Raw genomic sequence first — 22,505 nt, 5'->3', positions numbered from 1 at the left:
ACCACATGAGAAGCTCCAGTGCTGCTAGGAAAGGTTATACAACGGACTCTTATCAACCATTCACATTTTAGCATAAAATTAACTGTGCTCAACTCCCAGGACCCACACAGTCAGGGAGCCCATGACAATAGCTCCCGCTGTCCCTGCCGTCACCCACCCAGTTACCTGTGAAGCCCCCGTCTGCAATGTTGAACATGAATTTGAATTTCCCGTTCTTATCCTCCTTCTTCCCCTCCTCGTCTTCCTCTTTGTCACCGTTCTGCTGAGTTTCAATGAGCTCCTTCTCCTCAGCCTTGGTGTCATCTGCAGGGAACAACTCTCGCTCATTCGTTCATCCAAAAGGCACTGCCCAGGAGCCTCCCTCTGCCAAGCACACGGGATCCAAAGACAAACGGGAAACATCTCTGTGTGCTCAAGGGATTCACCGCCAAGAAGATTTAAATGGAAAGACCAGCAGCCCTTTCTCTCTGTCCTGAGCACAGAGGGCAGGTTCCAGGTTCTAGCGCTCGTTCCCCAACCTACCAGGACCCCTGGGCAGCAGGGCAGAGGAGTGCCAAGGAGGGCAGAGCTGCCCGAGGGGTCTGATCAGAGGACAACTGTTCTAGAACATTCCCACACCTAGAGATGTGCAAAATTTCCAGCTGTGCCAGTTTGTATATATTTGATGCAGTCTTGTCGGGGCAGACATATTAGTGTGGATTAGGTTGGAACCTGTTGGTTCAGTGTTTCCATGGAGATGTGACTCAGTCAACTGTGGGCGAGACCTTTCATTGGATTATTTCCATGGAGGTGTTGCCCCACCCATTCAGGGTGGGTCTTTATTGGATCACTGGAGTACTTTAAAAAGAGCCACACAGGCCCAGATGCAGAGCAGCTGCAGCTAAGAGAGGACAAAACGCCCCAAGAGCAACACTTTGGAAAACCCCGTTTTGAAACGCAACCTGGGAGCAAGGAGATGCCAGTCACGTGGTTTCCCAGCTAAGACAGGTTTTCCAGATGCAAATGGCCTTTCTCCAGTGAAGGTACCCTATTGTTGATACCTTACCTTGGACACTTCGTGGCCTTAAGACTGTAACTTTGTAACCAGATAAACCCCCTTTATAAAAGCCGATGCATTTCTGGTATTTTGCAAAAGGGCAGCATTAGCAAACCAGAACACCAGCTGAGCCCCAAATCCTTCAGGCCAAGCTCCCTGGCCGGCTCCCCTCCCTCCTGGTGATGGCTGGGACCAGAGGAGAGGGCAGCAGAGTGGAGGCGGAGTCTAACCCAGGGGTGGGGGCGGGGAGCCACAGTGCTGTGAGGGGCTCCCACCCACCAGCTCCAATCAGGGCCTAGGATCGAGGGCGTGAGCGAGGAGGTTGAACAGCATCCAGGTGGCACCCTCAGGGAACCAAGGGGCAAAGGGGCAGAGGGGCAGAGCACACAGACGAGCCCAGACCTGGCCTGAAGTCACCGCTGTCCACTCTGCTGTGGATCAAGCTTAACTCCAGCTTGTCCAAAATTTTCTCCTTCTCCGGAAGCACTTCCTCTGCAAGACACATGGGGTTGGTGGGGTGGGGAGGGGTCCGGGAAGGGCACCGCGGACACTGGGCTGGTGGCTTTCAAGCTCTGCTTCGGCCGTGGCACCCATCCTTCAGCATTTTACTGAGTCCCACAGGAGCTATCAGAGACAGCGCCTCTGGGGCGGGGGGCAGGGCGTGGCCCTCTCCCCCGGTTCACCCTCCCTCTCACCCCCATCCCTTCAGCACCCCCACCCTCCGACGTCTCAGGGAACGGTCCTGAAATCCTCCCTACACACAAATACCAGCGGACCCGAAGTTCCAGGAATATGGCATCCCTTCGTTAACACGAAACCCCTCTTACAAACACCCGGCGATGGTGGGTAAAATACATGGCATTCAAAAAATACAGGAAGACCTGGGGTGCCACAGTGAGAGGGAAATTAAAAGCCAGGGAGCATCAAAGGACCCTATCCATAGAGTGAAAAAACACAGAGCGGGAGAGAACATTAGCAGTCATATACCTGATGAGGGTTTAATGTCCAGAATATACAAAGAAGGCCTTCAATTCAACCACAAAAACCCAAACAAGCCAATGTGAGGTGGGCAAAGGGCTTAACATGTCTCCAAAGAAGATCACAAATAGATGCTCTGTGGCTGAAAAGAGGCTCAACATCGCTAGCCAGCAGGGAAACAGCAGCAACCTTCTAATCACACCCACCAGGGCGGTTATGGTACAATTAAAAATAGAAACAGGAAATAACAGGGGTTGGTGAGGATGTGGAGAAACCGGAACCCTTAGACACTGATGTGGGAATGGAAAATGGTGCAGCCACTGTAGAAAACACTTTGGAAGTCCCTCAAAAAGTTGATAGAGAATTACTGTATGTCCCAGCAATTCCACTCCCAGGTATCTACCCCCCAAAATTGAAAATGGGCTACTTGTATGCCAATATTCATAGTAGCATTATTCACAACAGCCAACAGCTGGAAACAACCCAGCTGTCCATCAATAGATGAATAGATGGACAAAATGTGGTTCATACACAATGGAAAATGATTCAGCCATAAAAAGGAATGAAGTTCTGATACGCACTACAGCATGGATCAACTGTGGAGACATCATGTCAAGTGAAATAACCAGAAAAGAAAAACAGTGTATGATTGCATTCATGGAATATAAAATATTCCATATGAATATGGAATTCCATATGAAATACCTAAAATAGGCAAATTCATGAAGACAGAAAGTAGATTAGAGGCTCCCAGGGACTGGGGGGAAGGAGATGGGGAGTTGCTACTTTCTGGGTACGGAGCTTCTGTTTGGGGTGAATTGGAAATAGACAATGTTAATGGGTGCAAAACATGTGAGTGTAGTTAATGCCACTGAATTATACAGTTGAAAACGGTTAAAATCCATTGTATGTTATAGACATAATTTACACAATTAAAAACTTAAAAAGGCTAGGGAAGCATAAGGTGGGGTTCTGGCAGCCCTAGGAGGAGGGTTCTCAGAGGCCAGGAAGAGGCCGGAGGAAGAGGGGCTTCCTGGAGCCCCAAAGACGCAGAGAACTGGAATTAAGCCAGCACCCCCCCTCCCCCAGCTGCTGTCCTCTCCGTGAAAGAGAAAATTCCGCCCATCGGCACACGGAGAAGCTTTGGCCAAGGGGAGCCTGTCCCCGGCACGGGAGCCAGGTAGGAAGGGCGTCTGCAGGAAGAAATCTACTCCCAAAGCAGGGGCCACGTCGGCTGTGAAATCTGAGTGGCTCCACCCAGGCAGAAGGAGCATCGCACAACCTCATCCAGACCAGCAAGGCCAGCAGGGGACCCTGGACCCTGGGCTTCTGGAAATACAGGGCGAGGGACACGCCCACTCCCCAGGTCACGTGGGATTCCCAAGGATAAAACAATTCCTGATGATGAACCCAAGCAAAACTTAGGAAACAATCACCCACCCTCAATGGACAAGAACCAGCTGGTAAATAAGTACCTTAAGCCACTGAGATAATAAAACAATGTCAACAAGACTCTAAAATAAGTTCTCTGAAGTAAACACGGCTGGGAGGGGGTGCACAGGGAAAGAACAAAGCAATAAAAAAGCAGCACACAAAAGAGCAGGCAAATTGTAAAAGGCCAAACAGAACTTGTAGAAATGAAATATAATGTCATTAAAATTTAAATGAAATGGTATGGCAGGCAGAATTCAAGATGGCCCAAAGATCCCTGCCCTTTGGTTTACAGATCCTAAAATTCCCCAGGACTGGGAATACTGTAGATTTTACTCCCTCAATTAGAATATATCATGTGGTACAGTTGACCTTAAACTAGGAAGATTATCTTGGTGGGCCTGACCTAATCACACGCGCTTTTTTAAAGCAAAGCATTTTATCTGGCTGGTAACAAAAAACGATGTCAGAGACTCGAAGCAGGAGGAGGACTCGGGGCACCCTGGCTGGCTCGGAGACGGAGGAAGGGGGCCACGTGGTAAGGAATGTGAGTGGCCTCTAGGAGCCGAGACCAAACCCTCAGCTGACAGCCAGCATGGAAATGGGGACCTCAGTCCTCCAACTGCAAGGACCTGAACTCTGCCAACAAGAATGAACTTGGAATCAGACTTTCCCCCCAGAGCCTCCAGACAAGAACTCAGCCCAGCTGACCCCTAGCTTTCAGTCTCACGAGACCCCAAGCAGAGAACTCCACCAGAGCGTGCCTAAAGAAACATAAGCTAATAAGCGGGTGCTGTTGTAAGTGGCTAAGTTTGTAGTAAATTATTACACAGCTGTAGAAAATAATGCAAATGGGTAGGTTAAGAAACAGCTATTGAAAGACAGTAGACCCTGAAGCTAGCTCTGAGGATTTGCCCACAAGTCTTGCAGAGAAGTAGAGAGATGAGAAATACAAAAGAAGCAGGAGATGTGAAGGACGCGACCGCCCCCATCACTGGCTAACCTTGTACCTGCTTTATTTTTCTTTAGCATTAGGGTCTGTTGTTGAAAAATACCTATTTCTGTTGATTGTTGATTGCCTGTCTTCCCCACTAGAATGCACACTCTGTAAATGAGGCTGCTTGGGTTCGTTTCTGTGTCCCAGTGTCTGGGACAGCATCTGATACACAGGAGGCTGTCAGGATACATTTGTCGGATGAACGAATGAATTAATGTGGAACAGGAATTCCAGAAGGAAAAAATAAACGTAATGAGAGCATAGACAATATTCAAGGAGGCAATGACTGAGAATTTTCCCATGATCAAAGAATGACAGATAGCTTTAAGAATCACCATGAGTCACAAACAAGATAAATAAAAATTGCTTTGTAGAGAAACTACACATCACCGAAGACAAACAGAATATCTTTAAAGTAGTCTTTTGATGTAAGAAAAGACAGACTTCCTACAAAGGAGCAGCAAGTAGACAGATAGTGGTCTTCTCGCAGCACATTGAAAGCCAGGAAGAAAAGGAATAATATCAAATTCAAAATGCTAAGGGACTATCTCCATCCCACATAGAATTTTAACTGTTATTCAAGAGTGATGGGAAAATAAAGACACTTTCAATCAGACACAGAGAAATTTTCTGAAATCACTGCTAAAGGATATACTTCAGAAGAAAGAAATTTAATGGAGCAATGATAAACAAATAAACACAAAACTGGTAAGAATGTGGGAAGAGCAAAATAAAGTCTGATTTTTTTTAAAATAAGCATATTAACAAATTTGGGGAAGTAAAAACAAGCTGATACTAAAAGACTGGGCAACAGCAACATGGAAGGTGGAAGGGAGGTAAATTAGAGCTAAAGCAGTCTACAGTCCTTGTATGATTCAGGAGGGAGATATGTTCAAAAATTAATAGTCATACAGAACAGAATTCACTAGTTTCCAAATGAGTTGATGGAAAATAGGGAGATGGAAATTGATGATCAATCCAAGAGATGGCAGGAAAGCAGAAACAGGAAGACAAAAGTAAAAACACAAGTAATATGAAGTACAAAATAAGATAGTAGAAATTCATCCAAATATCTGACTATTACAATAAATGTAAAGAGATTAAATTTGCCCACTAAAAGGTAGAGGCTCCATCTTGCTAAACACCATTTACAAGAAATACACCTAAAACATAATTATACAGATATATTATTTATCAATAAAATTAAACGAAGTACTGATGTATGCTATAACATAGATGAATCTTGAAAACATTATGCTAAGTGAAAGAAGCCAGTCACAAAAGGATCACATAATGTATTTCATATCAATTTATATGAAATGTCCAGAATAGGCAAATCTTACAGAGACAGAAAGTAGATTAGTGGTTGCCTAGGGCTGGGGGGTAGGGGTGTTAGGGAAAATGGAGAGTGACTGCCAATGGGTAGGGGATTTCTTTGGGGGATGATAAAAACATTACAAAATTATTGTGGTGATGGTTACATAACTCTGAGACTATACAAGAAGCCAAAAAGTTGTACACTTTAAATGGGTGAAGTTGTATGGTACATGAGTTATGGCTCAATAAAGCTCAGTATTTTTTCAATATTTTTTAAATAAGAAAGGGACAGAAAAGGATATACTGAATCAATACCAAACAAAAGAAAGCTCAATCCAAATCAACCAAAAATACTTTAAAGCAAAAACTATTAGGAGGGATAAAAGGATCATAAATAAAAATTAAGGGCACCATTCACCAGAAAAATGCTAAAAACCTGAACCAATATGCACCTAATAACACAGCCTCAAACAATACATAGCAAAAGTCTGGCATTACAAGGAGAAAGACACTAATCCATAATTGTAGGGAGAGATTTTAACACAACTCTCTCAGGAACTGACTGATCAAAGCAGACCAAAAACTAGTGAGAATATAAAAAGTTTGAACAACATAATTAGCAAGTGTTATCTAAACATCTAATGCATATATTTAGAACTTACATCCAAGGTGCAAACCCAACATAGACATTCATTTAAAGTATACACAGAACATTTCTAAAATCTGAACTACAGGAAGCCAGAAAGCAGGTTTCACAATATTGTATATAAACAATAACGTACAGACTCACATTTTCAGGGCACAATGCAACTGAGTTAGAAATCAGTAACAAAAAGACAGCCCAATAACTCCCAAACTCAAATGTTAGGAGAAGCTAAAGCCCAAATGTAGAGACCTGAGCCCCTGCCCCACCCCCACATCCCGGACCAGGAGCAACCCACGGTCCCAACCCAGGCGACAATGGGGTGAAGCACAGCTGCCTGTCCTCCTCTGAGCCCCGGCTGCTGAGGCCAGAGACTGGGCGGCAGTGTGGCCTGCAGGACACCTGTACCTTTTGGCAGCTGCTCCGGGGAGGGCAGGGCCTTCTCCAGCCCCTCCGGCCGCTCCTCTTGGGCTCTCTCCTTGCCATCTGGGCTCTCGTGCTTGTCCTCGCCCTCCACTCTGTCCAGGGCAGCTGGCAGGGCCTAAGGAGAACAGCTAAAGAAGCTGCAAGGACTGGGGCCTCAACAGAGAACATGCACTGGGCTGGGAACCTGGGGAGGGGGCTCCCCAGCATCCTGGCTCCCATTGTTCGCTCTCAGCCTACTCCCCCCAACTCAGAGGCCCCAACCGGGGGCCAGAGACCTGGGTTCTGGCCCAGACTCAACCCCCGCCTCACACCTGGCCAGGGTCCTAGACACCAGCGTCTTCTATACCTGGATTTCCAGGGGCTTCTTTGGCTTCTGCATCCCTAGCTCCTTCTCATCCATGTAGCCCAACTGGGTTTCCATTTTGTCTGAAAGAGCAAGAGAAAGAAGTGAGACAGGAGCAGGGGAAGGGAAGAGAACAGGTGCCAGAGAGGAGTGGAGCAGCTGGGACTTCAGGAGGCTCCATGTGGACAGGAACCGGCAGGAGGCATGACGGGCAGGGCCCCAGGGGTGACCCAGAAAGCCCGGGTGCTATGCACTGAACTGTGTTCCCCCAAAAATATATGTTGGAGTCCTAACCCCCAGGACCTCAGACGGTGAACTTGCTTGAAAATAGGACCACTGCAGATGGAATTAGTTAAGACGAGGCCATAGGGGAGTTGACTGGGTTCCCAATGCATATGATCCAGCATGGTGTCCTTTATAAGAAAAGGAGGACGGACAGAGAGGCGACTGCCAAGTGAAGACAGACGCAAGAAAGAAAGCTGAGGGGAGACAGAGAAGCATCTGCAGACCAGGAACACCAAGGAGGGCTGGCAAACACCAGGAGCTGAAGGAGGCAGGGAAGGACCCTCCTCTACAGGTTTTGGAGGCGCCGGGCCCTGCCGACACCCTGATTTTGGAATCCTTACTTCCAGAATGGTGACAGGATAAATCTGTTGTCTTAAGCCACCCAGTTTGCAAGAATCTGTTGTGGCAGCCCGAGCAAACTAAGACCCTGGGCCAGGCCTAGGACCCAGGGATCCTTATGAGCCCCTATGAGGGGCTGACAGGTGGAGCTGTCCCCTGGAATCGGGAGGCAATGGGGGCAGAGGCCTGAATGGGGCCCGGAGGCCTGGGGGTGGTCCTGGCTGGCAGGCTGGCTGCCAGCCCAGACCTCTGGGCAGGTGCTAAGTCTCTTCAATGCTGAGTCAACATCTGACACGCTGCCAAGTGCTGGTAACCCCCGTGCGCCTCCAAGCAGCCCCACGAGGCGGGCACCATTGCATCTGCTCATCACAAATGAGAAAACTGGGGCTCCAAGAGTCACATGACCTGCCCAAGATCACCCAGGTGGGTAAGGGCAGTGCCAGGAAGCAAACCCAGGTGTATCTACCTCCAAAGGGCAAACCCACGTGTGTCCACCTCCAAAAGGCACACAGTGCAGGGGGGCAGGAATTCCTCAAGGGCATGGAGCCCCTCAGGACTCACCCCATCACTTCAGGGTAGGCAGCTCTCCCCCAGGCCTGGGAGCCCCAGTCGAGGCAAGGTGACACTTCATTCACATAAATAACTGGATCACCAAAAAGACACTCAGGGGCAAATGACCCCGTCAAATGGCAAAGGACCTGATCAGATATTTCTCCAAAGAAGACAGATAGATGGCCAATAAGCACACGAAAAGATGTTCAATATCATTAGCCATTAGGGAAATGCAAATTGAAACCACAATGAGACATGCTTCACCCTAGGATGGCTAATAAAAATATACACCAAGTGCTGGTGAGGATGAGGGGATATCAGGACCCTCATACAGGACTGGTGGGGCTGCCAAACAGCGCAGCTGCTCTGGAAAAATACTTAGCCATTCTTCAAAATGTTAAACAAGGACCCAGCAATTCTGCTCCTAGTTTATACCCAAAGAAGAGAAAACCGGAGTCTATGCAAAAACTTTTACACGAATGTTCCTAACGGCCTTATTCACGATAGCCAGAAGGAGAAAACAGCTGGAATGTCCATCGATTGATAAATGGACAAACAAAACATCCATACAATGGAATACTATTTGGCTGTAAAAAGGAATGAATGATTCATGCTGTAGCATGGATGAACCTGGAAAACACTAGCTAAATGAAAGAAGCCAGACACATAAGACCACATACTGCATGATTCCGCCATAGGAAACATGCAGAGGGAAATCCACAGGCAGAAAGCAGACAACAGGTGCCAGGGACGGGGCGGGGGACGGGGGGACGGGGAGGAGTGACTATCGACGGGTTTCCTTCGGGGGTAACGAAAGCGTGCTGGAATTAGGTAACAGTGGGGTTACATGACCTTGAGAATATACTAGAAACCACTGAGCAGTGAATGATTCGTGAATGAAATCTCAAAAGTCTTCAGAAATGATGCTCGGGAGAGCAACCCTGCAGGCAGCTGGAGGGAGAAGGGAGGCTGTCCTTTATGGGGTGCCCCCCACCCCTCACTCGCTCGGACCCACAGACCTGGCAGGCCCAGGGGAGCAGGCGGGAGGTAGGCAGGGCTGGCAGGCACCGGTGTGTTGGGGTCCGAGGAGATGAGCTCGCCCGGCTTCTTGCCCGCAGGCCCCTCGGGGATCAGGTCTGGGGTGCTGTACTTCCCATTGACGTGTTCAAACTCCTGAACCTGGGGCGGGGGGAAGGGAGGGAGGGGGGGATCGCGGCTCAGCCCTAAGGGCTCAGGGGTGGGGGTGTCCTGGGCTTGGAGAAGGCTCCATGAAGCCATTGCCGGCAAACACCCAGACAAGCCCACACCCCACCCCGGGCACTCAGCTCCGTCCTGGCCCCCAGGCCTCCAGCCCCCCAGCCCCCTCACCCACGGAGGCTTTCTGGATCAGTCCCTCTGGCCTGGGGTCATCCTGGCTCAGACCCTGGGCAGCTGGGTGAGCCGGCAGGTGCGTGCCCTCTGAGCACCGACCCCCAGGGCTGTGCCAGGGCCCAGGGCGGCCGGCAGGGGGGCCCGACCAGGCTCACTCACCCACCTTCTTCCTCACCAGGGACATGACCCCGATCCGAGTGAGCACGTGCTGCCGTGAGAGGCCCTCCCGGGGCACGCCGTCCGCGAAGGTCTCCGCGCCGTCCGCCCCTGGCTCACACAGGTGCCGCATGAAGAGGGACACGTAGGCCCTGGGGACAGGGCAAACTCAGCTCGGAGAGGGGTGCCAGCAGCACCCCGGGGTGCCACCGAGCCTGGGATCACCAGCCGTCACCTGCCTCCCAACCAGGCCTGCTCAGTCAGGCCCCAGGGGGGACAGAGGGCCCCCACCCCCAGGCAGGGGAACCTTCTAGCCCGGCCCTCCCAGAGACCACACAAGGCCTTCCGGCCGCTGCTAACGCCAGCTGGGGTGCAGAAGTCAGCGCTTCCCCCTGGCCACCTGGAGATGAGAGGCCACGGAATCCCCCGCGCACCCTCAGCCCCCTCACCTGAACTCCTTCTCGCTCTTCCCGCGGAGATCCCGCACCAGCCAGTGGGAGTTGAAGGCGTCCTGGGGGGGCATGCCCCAGCGCATGATGGCGTTCAGGAAGGCCTTGCGCTGCCGGGCGTTGAAGCCCAGCACCTGCAGGTTTGGGGTGAGTCAGGTGATGGTCCGGGAGAGAACCGAGAAATGGGGGAGAAAGGCCTGGGGAGGGGGTGGGGAGGCCTCCAGCTGGGGGATCTGGGGGATCTGGGGGGTCTGGTGGGAAGGGCCCCACCCACTTGGCAGGTAACTCTGAGCAAGCCCCTGACCCCCGTTTCTACCCCCTTCCTCACACCCCAGGGGAAGGCAGGGAGTGTGGGATAGAGGAGAAAGATGGGGAGCTAGGAGAGAATGAGGTGCAAGCAGCCCCCACCTCGATGTTGCCACCGACTCGTGCGAGAAGGGGAGGCAGAGGCTTGTCCCTGTCGCTCTTGAGCTGCCTCCTGGACTGCCGCCGTCCACCTGGGGGCAGCCCGGCCACAGCCTCAGCGGTACCCAAAGGGCAGCCCTCCACCCCCTCCACCAATCGCCCAGGAGCCCTCGGGGAGCCCTCCCGCGGCTGCCCTCCGAGCCTGCCCTACCCTGGGGGAGTTGGCGCCCCCCAGCCCCAGGCCGCCCCGCCCAGCTGCCCTCCACTCTTCTGACCCTGGGCTCGACCCTGCGCCCCCAGACTCACTCTGCCCTTCCGGCCTCTCCTCAAAGTCCTCGTCCTCATCCTCAGAGCCGATGGAATATTCCGACTGGTTGTCTGAGAGCTCGTCCTGCCACTCTGTGGAGGCCGGGCGGGGCACAGAGTGAGCTGCCCAAGCCACAGGCCGTGGAGGACAGGGGAGAGGCCACCTGGAGCCCCACCACACCAGCCAGGAACGACAGTGAGCAAGAAACAGTCCCCAGGCCCCAGCCACGGGCTCCCTCGGTTGCCACAGCCACCCTACACCCCATCGGAGGAATTAGTTAGCATTCCCCTTCACAGATGGGGAAACTGAGGCCCAGGGAGACGTGCCCCAGATCACACCACCAGCAGTGGTGAAGCCACTTGGCTACTGCCCATCCTGGCCCCGCAAACACCCCCACATCCCCCCACCTGCCCCAAGGACCCTTCTCCAAGAAGCCTTCCCCACCAGCGTGCCCAGCTCATCTCCCGCTCTCCCACCTCCGCACCTCTGCCCAGGGGCTTCCTGCCACGGGGAGAGCCCCCCCCCCCCCCCCCACCACAAGGGAACAGCCCCAAAACCAGGGGCGGGTCTTCCTGTGCATCCTAACAGCCCCCAGCCCGGCCTGACCGAGCCCCGCCCCCAATAGCCAAGCACCCCCGCCCCTCCGAACCCTGCTCCCAGCAGCCCCTACCCCGCCTCCCAAAGCAACGGGGCAACGCCCTGAACGCCCCTCCGCAGCAGACAGGCAGGACCCGGCCCCAGACCACGCCCAAGCGCGGGGCAGCCCCGCCCCATCCCCCAGAGCCACGCCCACTTCAAGCTACACCCACCCCAGCAGCCTGGCAGCTCCGCCCAAGCCCTGCCCCAGCAACCAGGCCCCCCCGAGTCACGCCCCCAGCAGCCCCTAGCTCCGTCTCCCGAAGCAGCAGGGCAACCCCCCCCCCCCCGACGAGCAGGCAGGTAGGAGGCTGCCCAAGACCCCTCCCAAGCGGCCGGGCAGACCGCAGCCCCGCCCCTCCGAGTTCCGCCCCGCCCTCTCCGCGCCGTTCCCTCGCAGGCCCCGCCCCAGCCACGCCCTCTCCGGGCCCCACCCCTCCGAGCTCCGCCCCGCCCTCTCCGAGCCGTGCGCTTTCGAGCCCCGCCCAGCCACGCTCCCTAAGGCACCGCCCTCCCCGGGCCGCGCCCCCCGGGCCCACGCACCCTGGTCCTCCTGCGAGGCGTCGTTGTAGTTGACCTGCTTGCGGATGCGCTTGCCCTTGCCCAGGTTGCGCGCCAGGTCCTCCTGCTGCTGCTCGTAGTGGTGGCGCAGCAGCTTCTCCCAGTAGTCGGGGTCCACGTTCTCCTCCTGCTTGATGATCTCGCGCTCCACCTCCTCCTGCGGGCGCAGGCGCCGGGGCTCAGGGGCGGGCGGGGGCCCCTCGCAGGTGCAGACTCGCGGGGCTCACCGGGCGCGGTCAGCGGATGGGCAAATGGGGCTCCCCGGACGCCAGCGCCGGGGGCTCGGCAGGGCGGGCGGGGGGCGCCGCACAGATCCCATGGGGCTCGGCCGGCTGGAGGTTCGGGATGGGGGTCCCTCCCTGCCCTCCAGGAGGCCTCCTGCTGCCACCGCCAGGCCTGGCCGTGTCCGGCTCCCGGATGAATCGGAAGGCCCACCTACTCCAGGAAGCCTTCCCTGGTCACAGCCCCTGAGCCCGTCTTCCTCTCCCTGCCTCTTGGCACAGTGATTCACTTCCTCATTCATTCATTCCTCCACAAGTATTTGCCAGGCATTGGGGTAAGAATGAAATAAATCTCAGCCCCAGCCCTCAGGAGGCCCCATTTCAAAGGGAAAACTGGTGCTTGGAAAGACAAGCACACAGGGGTCTACATGGAGGGCTAAGGGGGAGGGGGAAGGGCCCACCCTGAGAGACACCCAGGGGCTTGCTCTTTGGAGACAGTCAGGGTGTGCAAGAAGAGGGAGAAGAGCTGAGGGAGACAGGCAGGTTCTGGAGCAGGGAGTGGCCCAGTGGGCATAAGGCAGAGACCCCCAGGCAGAGGGCAGCAGGGCAGGGTCCACCTGCACCACCCAGGAAGGTGTGTGGGGAAGCTGGCCTGGAGGCAGGGAGGCCCGGAGGAGGCCACGAGGAGGCCATGAGGATGTCCGTGGACGGCGGTGGCCATAGCCATCCTCAGCGCGTCCCACCTCTCCGTCCCATGAATCCACTTTACTCCTGAGGACAGGGCCCTGGGGGCCGAGACCCTTACCACGCCGTCCTCCTCTCGCACCACGTACTGCGCCACCTTGAAGGAGCTCAGGTACTCATTCATGTTCTGCAGCTCTGTGTCGTCCGTGGCGTCCTGGTTCCGGTCCAGCAGCTTGGAGATGGCCGCGTCGTCGTAGTGGATGACACTGCTATCCTCCACGTCCTTGTTGTCACCTGGGGGCAGACGGGGTGCAGAATGGGGACACTGTGGGAGTGTCCAAATCCAGTCCTTCCCAGTCCACTCCATGCTGTGACCAGGAAGAGGGGGTGCACCCTCACCTAGCACCCACCACTGCCCCCCACCACCCCAGCAGTCACGGGCACCCCACAAGGGGCCACTGACAAAAGGAGGAACAAGGAGTGGCAGGGGTCGGAGAGGACACCCCTTCATTACAGGACAGCGAGGGCCGGCCCAGGTGAGCTCCTACCTGGTGGGGCAGGGCCGTGCTTTTTTTTCACCCCGGCGGCCAGGGCACCCCCTTTGGAGGACTGGACGTCAGGGATGGGCGAGGCCGGCCTCTGGCCCTGGGACATCATCCCTGCAGGGCGAGAGGGCAGGGGCGCTGGCAAAGGAGCCACCTGGGGCCGCCCTGGCCCTGCCCCCCCTGCCCACGGGTCACGGGGAGGGGGGCAGAGGAGGGAGACTGCGAGCGGGAGGCAGGGAGGAGGTATCCGTGCAGGGAGCGGCTTGAGCGGGCACCCCCACCCCCACACCCGGGCCGCACCCTCCACGTCGTCCTTGAAGAGCTCCTCCGTGCCAAACTTGAGGATGTCGTCCAGCTCCTGCTTGGTCATGGAGCCCGACTTGGAGCCGAGGCCGGGCCGCACCACCAGGTGCGTCAGCATCATCTTGCGCTTCGCCACCTGCGTGATGCGCTCCTCCACCGAGGCCCGTGTCACGAAGCGGTAGATCATCACCTTCTTGTTCTGCCCAATGCGGTGGGCGCGGCTGAAGGCCTGTGGGGCAGCCGGCCCCTCAGTGCCCAGGCCCCCACGTGCGGGCAACGCAGGGGGCCCTCAGCGTGTCCACAGGTAGCCGTGCGACCACACGGGTATCTGTGAGCCCGGTGGGGCTGGGGGTGGAAACGTGGCCGTGTAGGTATGACTGGGGGTGAGCACAGGTGTGCAGGTGTGAGAGGGACGGCCTGGCCGGCATGTGGGTCACCTCCCTGGGAGCCACTAATGGGCCTGTGGAACCAGGTGGTGGAGATGCCCAGCCTCCTTATGAGTGTGACACCAAGGGCATGCAAGGCCCCGTGCCTGGGGTGAGGGGTGTGTGCATGTGGGGTGGCACGCCTGACATTCCGTGTGGTCAAGTACCACCCGGATCCCCACGTGAAGTGAGAGAAGCCACCCAGCATGACTGTGCACTGGTGTGTACCTATGGGCACACACATGCATGTGAAAAATGTGTGTGTCCCTAAGAGTACCAGCATTGGTGAAATGCACATGTGTGTGTGTCCCTGTCCCCAAGCAGGTGGCCAGGGGCCATCTGGGGATGCGGCTCTGCTACCACAGCCCCTCAGCCCCTCAACCCTCCATCCTCCTGCTTCCGCCCCAGCGGCCCCCTTCTCCACTCCCCAGGCTCCGCAGGCCGGGCCCCCTACCCCAACCCTGTCCCCTCTGGGTCCCGGGACGCCCCATCACATCTCTCTGCACGTCCTGGCCCTGAGGCTGATGGGACAGACAGGGGTTAGTGACCACTGCCGCTGTGCTGTGTGTCCTCAGACACACCCCTGCCCTCTCTGTGTTTGCCTCCCCCTGTACAACCAGGGCCTGGAGGGCTGAGGGCAGATCCTCCGCTCACCACCCAGGGCCCCTCCACGGTGCCTGCCCAGGGACAGCTGAAGCTGAGACCTCGGCCCGGAGGGGAGGAAGGCCCCCGAGGACCAGGGGACGTGAGGGAGGGAGGGCGGGCGGGGAGAGCCGCAGGGGCCACAGACCTGGATGTCGTTGTGCGGGTTCCAGTCTGAGTCGTAGATGATGACCGTGTCCGCCGTGGCCAGGTTGATGCCCAGGCCGCCCGCCCGCGTGGAGAGGAGGAAGCAGAACTGCTGGGCCCCAGGGGCTGGGGAGGAGAGGCCAGCGGATGGTGAGGCAGGACCCAGGCAGGTGGGGGCTCAGGTGGGCGGGAGGGGGCACTAAGGGCAGCGAGGAGCAGGACAAGGCCTGGGCCCACTGCACAGGCAGCCCCCCATGCCCAAGGAGGCCTGGGCTCAGGGCAGGAGCAGAGCAGCCACCCCTGTGCCGACCAAAAGGAACCGGAAGGGCAAAGACCAGGTGGCAAACAGCCAGTAGATACGGCCAGAGCTCCCAGTGAGGGCCGGCCCCCCAGAAGGCCCTCCCAGCCCGCTGATCCTGTCAGGCCGGACAGGGAGCATCCCGGCGGGGGGGCACAGCTCCCAGGGCCGAGGCCTCAACCACTGGGTGGTCCTGACAGCCCCAGGAGGGCTGGCTCTCATGCCCCTCGGGCCCTTTGTCAGGAGACCTGGGACTGGCAACGGGATTGACCACGGGTTCCCAGCCCACCAAATGCACCGCCACGCCTGGGTCTTAAAGCTCTGCACAGGCTGCACCTCCCTTTCTCTGGCATATGGTGGGCAATGGGAGTTGCTGCCCTGGGCACCCACCACACAGCCCCTGTTCTTCCTGAGGATGGAGGCTGGAAACAGCCACGAGCCCCAGGGAAGCAGCACCCATCACCAGGGGCTACAAACCTGCCACTAGAGAGACCCCCAATTCAGCTGCCCATTTCCCCTTTCTGGATGTTTCCTTCACTGAGGCGGGAGCTCTGTGGAGTGACTGTCCTGGCTCTCCACCCTCGCCTCTCCTCCCAGGAGGGGGGCACTGGCAGATGGGTGAGGCTGGGATAAGGAGTAGCTGGGTGTGGGGCCCTGGCCTCCTCTCCATCTTTCCCCTTGGAAGTGGGCGGCCACAGGGAGCACATCCTCGGCCCTGCCCCTCCTCACTGCGTTACAGCGGCAGGCTGTGCCCAGCTCTGCTTGTACCTGGGGGGCTTGGCCGGGGGTCCATACAAGAAGCCCACGTGTGCCAGCTAGACCCTCGGGATCAGCTTCGTTTGGCAACAAAGGTGATATCTTGCTTGCCCATCCGCCTTTCACCTTGTCATGATATAACTCATTTTGGAACAGGTGTTATCTACTGGGCCCTTTGAACCCCAGCAGTCTTCCGGAAGCTTCCATGGAATGAATTCCTTTTAACATTTGAAACTAGGGAAGAGGCTGCTACAACTTAAGGACTGATTTTCGTTCCTCAGCTGTTTGAGGACATCTAATCTTAACATCAGTGGGGTGGTCTCAGAACGTAGCCCGGGAGAACAAGCAGAGGTGGGATCCCTGTCGAGAACTCCAGGGCAGGGGTGAGGGTACCGTTGAATCTGTCAATCGCCTCTTGCCGGAGGCCCCCTGTGATGCCACCGTCAATCCGCTCATACTTGTAGCCTTCGTACTCCAGGAAGTCCTCCAGGAGATCCAGCATCTTGGTCATCTGCGGGGAAGATGGTAGGCCTGAGGGGCTGCTGCAAGCGGGGACCCCCAGGGGGCTGCGGGCAGGGATCCCACCCCAATTAGGGGAGGACAGAGCAGCCTGCTGAGTGGGGGGACACCTGGGACCCAGACAGGCCTGACACAGGATTCTCTGGAGAAGAGCACAGCTGCCAACCTCTTCGCCTTGGATCTAACCCATCCTCCCCACCAGTCCCACGCCCTCTGCCCAAAACACAGCTGAGTTTGAGCCTTCCAGGCTCAGACATCTTCCAGAAGAAACTCCCAGCTCCTTGTCCTGGCATTCAAGGCTCTGCTGGCCCAGCCGACCTGGGCTTCACCTCCCAGTGCCTCCTTCACACTCTCTGGCCAGTCCAGACTACCTACAGGCTCCGCCGGACCTGGGCTTTCCTCCTCGTATTGCCCACCACCCGCTTCCTGCCTAGAGAACTCTGTGAAGTCTTCCCTGATTTCACTCCTCCCACAGGAAGAGGGGGCAGTCCTTTCTGAGCCCCGAAGACCCCTGTTTATTTCCCTTCACTCTTGGGGGATAGTTTGGTTGGGTAAAAAATTATTGGTAGCCAGTTATCTCCCCTCGGCATATCGAAGATTTTGCAATTGTCTCCCGCCCCCTACTGTTGCCAGCAAGAAGCCTGAGGACAGTCTGTCCGCCATTCTTTTGTAGGCACTAGGTCTGGAGTGTGTCAGCTTCACTGAGATGTGTTGGGGTTAGTTTAGTTTAATTTCTCTTGCTTGGTCCTCCCAAGCACACTTCGGATCTGAGACTTTGTGTCTTCGAGTCTGGCAAACTCACCAAATCCTGCTTCTTCGCCATTCCCTCTATTTCTTCTTCTGTGACTCCTATTAGATGATGGCTGGAGAGTCTCGAGGTGCCCTCAATTGCAGTTTGCATTTTGATCTCCGTCTCTCTCTGCTGTGCTCTGGAGAAAGATCTCAGTGCTGGGTTCCAACTCATCATGTCCTCACCCAGCATGTTGGGATTCTATCCAGAATTTCGAAACGTTTTATTTCAATGATGTGCCAGTTTGAATGTATTATGTCCCCCAAATGCCATTATCTTTGATGTAATCTTGTGTGGGCAGACCTATCAGTGTTAATTAGATTGTAATGCTTTGAGTGTTTCCATGGAGATGCGCCCCACCCAACTGTGGGTGATGACTCTGATTGGATAATGTCCATGGAGGTGTTGGCCGCCCATTCAGGGTGGGTCTGAATTAAATTACTGGTGCACTATATAAGATCAGACAGAAGGAGCAAGGTGCTGCAGCCAAGAGGGACACTTTGAAGAAAGCACAGGAGCTGCAGATGAGAGACAGTTTGAAGACGACCACTGAAAGCAGACTCTTGTTTCAGAGAAGCTAAGAGAGAACAAATACCCCAAGTGCAACTGAGAGTGACATTTTTGAGGAACTGCAGCCTAGAGAGGAACGTCCTGGGAGAAAACCATTTTGAAACCAGACCTTTGGAGCAGACACCAGCCACGTGCCTTCCCAGCTAACAGAGGTTTTCCGGACACCACTGGCCATCCTCCAGTGAAGGTACCCGATTGCTGATGTGTTACCTTGGACACTTTATAGTCTTAAAACTGTAACTGTGTAACCAAATAAACCCCCTTTTATAAAAGCCAATCCATCTCTGGTGTTTTGCATTCCGGCAGCATTAGCAAACTAGAATAGATTTTGGTACCAGAGAAATGGGGTGCTTTTGCTGCTGAGTTTGCAAATACCAAAGATGTTGGAAAGGCTTTTTAAATGGATAAGGGGAAGATTCTGGAAGAATTGTGAGGAGCTTGATAGAAAAGGCCTAAACTGCTTTGAAGAGACTGTTTATGGAAATATGGACTCTAAAGATACTTCTGACGAGGCCTTGAACAGAAATGATGAATGTGTTGTTGCGAACTGGAAGAAAAGTGATCCTTGTTTTAAAGTGGCAGAGAATTTGGCAAAATTGAGTCCTGGTGTCAGATGGAAGGAAGAATTTGAAAGCGACAACCTGGAATACTTAGCTGAGATCTCCAGACTACGTGTGGAGGATGTACCCTGGCTTCTCCTTGCAGCTTATAGTTAAAGGCTAAAGGACAGAGATAAACTTAGAACTGAACTCTTGGGTTCAAAGAAACCAGAAGCTGATGGCTTAGAAAATTATGGGCTTCCAGGGGGTGGAATCCCAGAAGCTACAGTCCAACATGAGGATGTAACCAAACATGGAACCCAGCCCACATTTCAGTACAAGCCAAGATTGGAAAAGGAGTTAAGCAGAAAGGATTTGTGGAAAGTCCTATTGTCTGATGGCTTTGACCCCTATGCGAAGCCAACAGAATTTTTGTGAGAACTTTATAGACAGAGCTACTGCCGGTCTGGACTGGAGGAGACAGACAAGGAACAAACTGAAGGAAAAATTTCTTCAAAGACAGAGCCATGGAGGTTGAGGTCTGGAGTCAAGAGGTCTCAGGCTGGGAGAGCAGAGTGGCCCACACACATGGAAAGGGTGAGTTTGCCCTGGAGGTCGAGAGCGGGCCTTCCACCTCAATGCTCAGGAAATGTCCTGCCACCCCAAGCCCCAAAGAGGGTGGAGCACATTCCCAGGGAATTGGGGAGAGCCTGGCTGCCACCACACTGTTCTGAAGGGGTTGAGCGTGTGCCCCAGAGATGTAAGGGAATCCGGGTGCTGCCCCGATGTTTGAGGAGGGTGGGGCCGAGTAGGTGGTCTCCCCAATGTGTGGATCTGTTGGAGAACTCACCCCAGCGTTTGGAGAGGAAAGGGCTGCCACAAAGGCCCTTAGGAAGGGTTAGGCTCCTGCTCCCTCAGGCCCCAAGGATGCAATGACATTCTGTAAATGACTCTCAGACTTTGAAATCTAATGGAGTTTGTCCTGCGGGTTTTAGGAACTGTTTCGGTCCTGTGAACCCTGTTTTCCTTACTCTTCCTCCTTATGGCAATGGGAATGTTTATCCTATGAATGGGAATGTTTATCCTATGAATGTCCCTCCTTTGTATATTGGAAGCACATAACTTGTTCTAAGTTCACAGATCCACAGCTAAAGGAAAATTATGCCTTAGGACTGACCACGCCTGTAATTGATTTGATGGAATTTTGTACTTAATTATTGTTACTGAAATGATTTAAGTTTCTGGGATATTGTGGGATGAATGTATTTTGTATATGGAAAGATAATGTCATTTTGGGATCCAGGGGGTAGAATGTGCCAGTTTGAATGTATTATGTCCCCCAAACGCCATTATCTTTGATGTGATCTTGTGTGGGCAGACGTATTAGTGTTAAATAGATTGTGATTCTTTGAGTATTTCCATGGAGATGTGCCCCACCCAACTGTGGGTGATGACTCTGGATAATTTCCATGGAGGTGTTGGCCCACCCATTCAGGGTGGGTCTGAATTAAATTACTGGTGCACCGTATAAGCTCAGAGAGAAGGAGGGAGCTTGCTACAGCCAAGAGGGACACTTTGAAGAAAGCACAGGAGCTGCAGATGCGAAACAGTTTGAAGATGGCTGTTGAAAGCAGACTCTTGCTCCAGAGAAGCTAAGAGAGGACAAATACCCCAAGTGCAACTAAGAGTGACATTTTTGAGGAACTGCAGCCTAGAGAGGAACATCCTGGGAGAAAGCCATTTTGAAACCAGAACTTTGGAGCAGACACCATCCACATGCCTTCCCAGCTAACAGAGGTTTTCCGGACACCACTGGCCATCGTCCAGTGAAGGTACCCGATTGCTGATGTGTTACCTTGGACACTTTATGGCCTTAAGACTGTAACTGTGTAATCAAATAAACCCCCTTTTATAAAAGCCAATCCATCTCCAGTGTTTTGCATCCCAGCAGCATTAGCAAACTAGAACAAATGACTAAATTCCTATGCGGATCTTTTTCTTATCCCGTGGTTCCTGTTTCATTTCTTCCTGGTTTTGCTTAATTTCTTTTTTATTTAAGGGTGTTGCTCCATTACTTCTGAGGCTCTCAAACATGTTTACTTAAAGTCTTTTGGAGGCTGTTCTATTATTTTCTTTTCCTTTGGATTCTACTCATTGTTTTGCGGGTTTCTTAACATTCAGTTTAGCCACAGGTTTTGGAATGGCAGTGAGCAGGCTTGTTTGGATCGGAGAGCTGGGTCTCACTCTGTCACTTTCCCTCTACTTGGTCCCTTGAGGCCTCGGCCCAGAGCTGGGTCTTCTCCTGGCAGAGGTCCCAGGGGAGCCGGCCCCCCACTTGCTCCAGCTCCTGCTCACAGTCTTGGTGGGCTGCCCCCATGTGTCTCAGCCTCCTGCAGCCCCAGGCACAGTCCAGGGCTGCGGACAGCAACGGCTATTTTCAGGCAACTTTCAGACATGGAAGAAAGTCTCTGGCTTCACATATGGGGCCTGGCTCAGTCCCAACATAAATTTTTTTGGGTTTTTAGCCCCACGACCAATAGGGATGGAATGTGGCATCACCACTGTGACCTCCACCCTTTGACCACAGGGTCAGGGAACTGTCTCCTGCCCTCTCTCTCTCCCATAAGATACTGAGAACTTGAAGACAGGGACTCGGTCATTTAGCCCCATCCCCAAATGCCTAACACAGAGCCTGGTGGATAATGGGTGCAAGCAAACGGACGAAGGGACAAATGAGTCAGAACAAAGGAGCAAGCCTCTGAGGCAGCACAGTTCTGCCTCTGATGACCCAAAGAGCATCACGGCAATCACAATCCCAGGTTTGAGCTGCACCGAGGGCCTCCTGGAGCTGCCCCTGCCCTGGGGCTCCTCCCAGACCGACCCCTGATCCCCACCTTGATGAGAAGCCAGGCTGCAGAGGTAAGGGGCAGGGGCACTAAGGAACAGCCCGGACACAGGCAGAGAGCACGCTGCCACAGGGGAGCCAGGCCAGAAGAGGTGGGGGACTGGGGCTATGCTGGTCTTTACAACCAATGCACCCTGTGCTCTTTGGGTGTCACACTCAGCCAGCTTTCCTTCGCTGCATCACACCCGGGCACAGGTAATGACCTTTGAAATGCCAAGACTGACCCACCTGGCAACAGCTTCAGGCCCTGATGCGGTGCCTCTCTGCCAGCAAGCCTCCTTCCCCAGTAGGCAGGGTCAGGCGGTGGGGAGAGCAGCCACCCGCCTCCCGGGGTGACTCACCTGGGAGAAGATGAGGACGCGGTGCCCTTCATCCCGCAGCTTCTTGAGCATCTTCTGCAGCAGCATGAGCTTCCCCGAAGACTTGACCAGGGAGCTGCCATCATAGGAGCCATTGGGCAAGACGGGGGCTTCCTGTGGACACAGCAGAAGGTGACCCCGGGTGCTTCCTTCTCCTCTCTGGCCCGGGGTGGCTTCAGCTAAGCCGGCCTGGTGGCTGCTGGTCACTAAAAGGTACCCCCAGGGAATACCCCCATCTGGGTCCCGGCAGGGGCAGAACCTCAATCAGGAGGCAAGTCCCAGCAAAACCCTGGGCCACACGGAGAGCAATGAAACGATCTGGGGTTGCCTCCGAGCCAGGACCCCATGCACAGCCTCCCACGGCTGATCTGCTTGTTCTTCTCGTTGTGGGGCAGGGTGTCAACCATACAAGGTTTAAATGAGCCAAAACAGCAATGGCCATAAGCCAACGTTCACTGAGCATGCAATGTGCCGGGCACCCCATCTCATCTGACCTCATCATGACCCTTCCAGAAGGGTTACTGTCCCCATTTTACAGAGGGAAAAAACGAGGGTCCGCAGGGAGTAATT

The 22,505-nt window shown here is 54.4% G+C and overlaps 1 protein-coding gene across 6 annotated transcripts in view; it reads right to left on the bottom strand.

Moving 5' to 3' along the window:
- CHD5 (chromodomain helicase DNA binding protein 5) overlaps nucleotides 1-22,505 on the bottom strand; it is a 71,253-nt gene that overhangs the window by 6,999 nt on the left and 41,749 nt on the right. For 5 of the 6 annotated variants that reach the window (XM_037828670.1, XM_037828671.1, XM_037828672.1 and 2 more), the window contains 16 exons: nucleotides 21,918-22,049; nucleotides 16,647-16,764; nucleotides 15,201-15,325; nucleotides 13,983-14,214; nucleotides 13,686-13,796; nucleotides 13,259-13,431; nucleotides 12,215-12,389; nucleotides 11,035-11,127; nucleotides 10,732-10,820; nucleotides 10,324-10,457; nucleotides 9,882-10,026; nucleotides 9,367-9,526; nucleotides 7,175-7,254; nucleotides 6,811-6,943; nucleotides 1,439-1,528; nucleotides 166-303 (listed from right to left, as the gene is read on the bottom strand). In XM_037828670.1, the coding sequence (XP_037684598.1) occupies nucleotides 166-303; nucleotides 1,439-1,528; nucleotides 6,811-6,943; nucleotides 7,175-7,254; nucleotides 9,367-9,526; nucleotides 9,882-10,026; nucleotides 10,324-10,457; nucleotides 10,732-10,820; nucleotides 11,035-11,127; nucleotides 12,215-12,389; nucleotides 13,259-13,431; nucleotides 13,686-13,796; nucleotides 13,983-14,214; nucleotides 15,201-15,325; nucleotides 16,647-16,764; nucleotides 21,918-22,049 (2,128 nt within the window). The remainder of the gene's footprint in view (nucleotides 1-165; nucleotides 304-1,438; nucleotides 1,529-6,810; nucleotides 6,944-7,174; nucleotides 7,255-9,366; nucleotides 9,527-9,881; nucleotides 10,027-10,323; nucleotides 10,458-10,731; nucleotides 10,821-11,034; nucleotides 11,128-12,214; nucleotides 12,390-13,258; nucleotides 13,432-13,685; nucleotides 13,797-13,982; nucleotides 14,215-15,200; nucleotides 15,326-16,646; nucleotides 16,765-21,917; nucleotides 22,050-22,505) is intronic. The other variant, XM_037828674.1, reaches the window with a different exon arrangement.

The sequence above is a fragment of the Choloepus didactylus genome, chromosome 2 (assembly GCF_015220235.1).
Source record: "Choloepus didactylus isolate mChoDid1 chromosome 2, mChoDid1.pri, whole genome shotgun sequence".
In the NCBI taxonomy this organism is placed as follows: Eukaryota; Metazoa; Chordata; class Mammalia; order Pilosa; family Megalonychidae; genus Choloepus; species Choloepus didactylus.
Note: the sequence above shows the minus strand (reverse complement) of the source record. Positions and strands in the feature narration are given on the sequence as shown.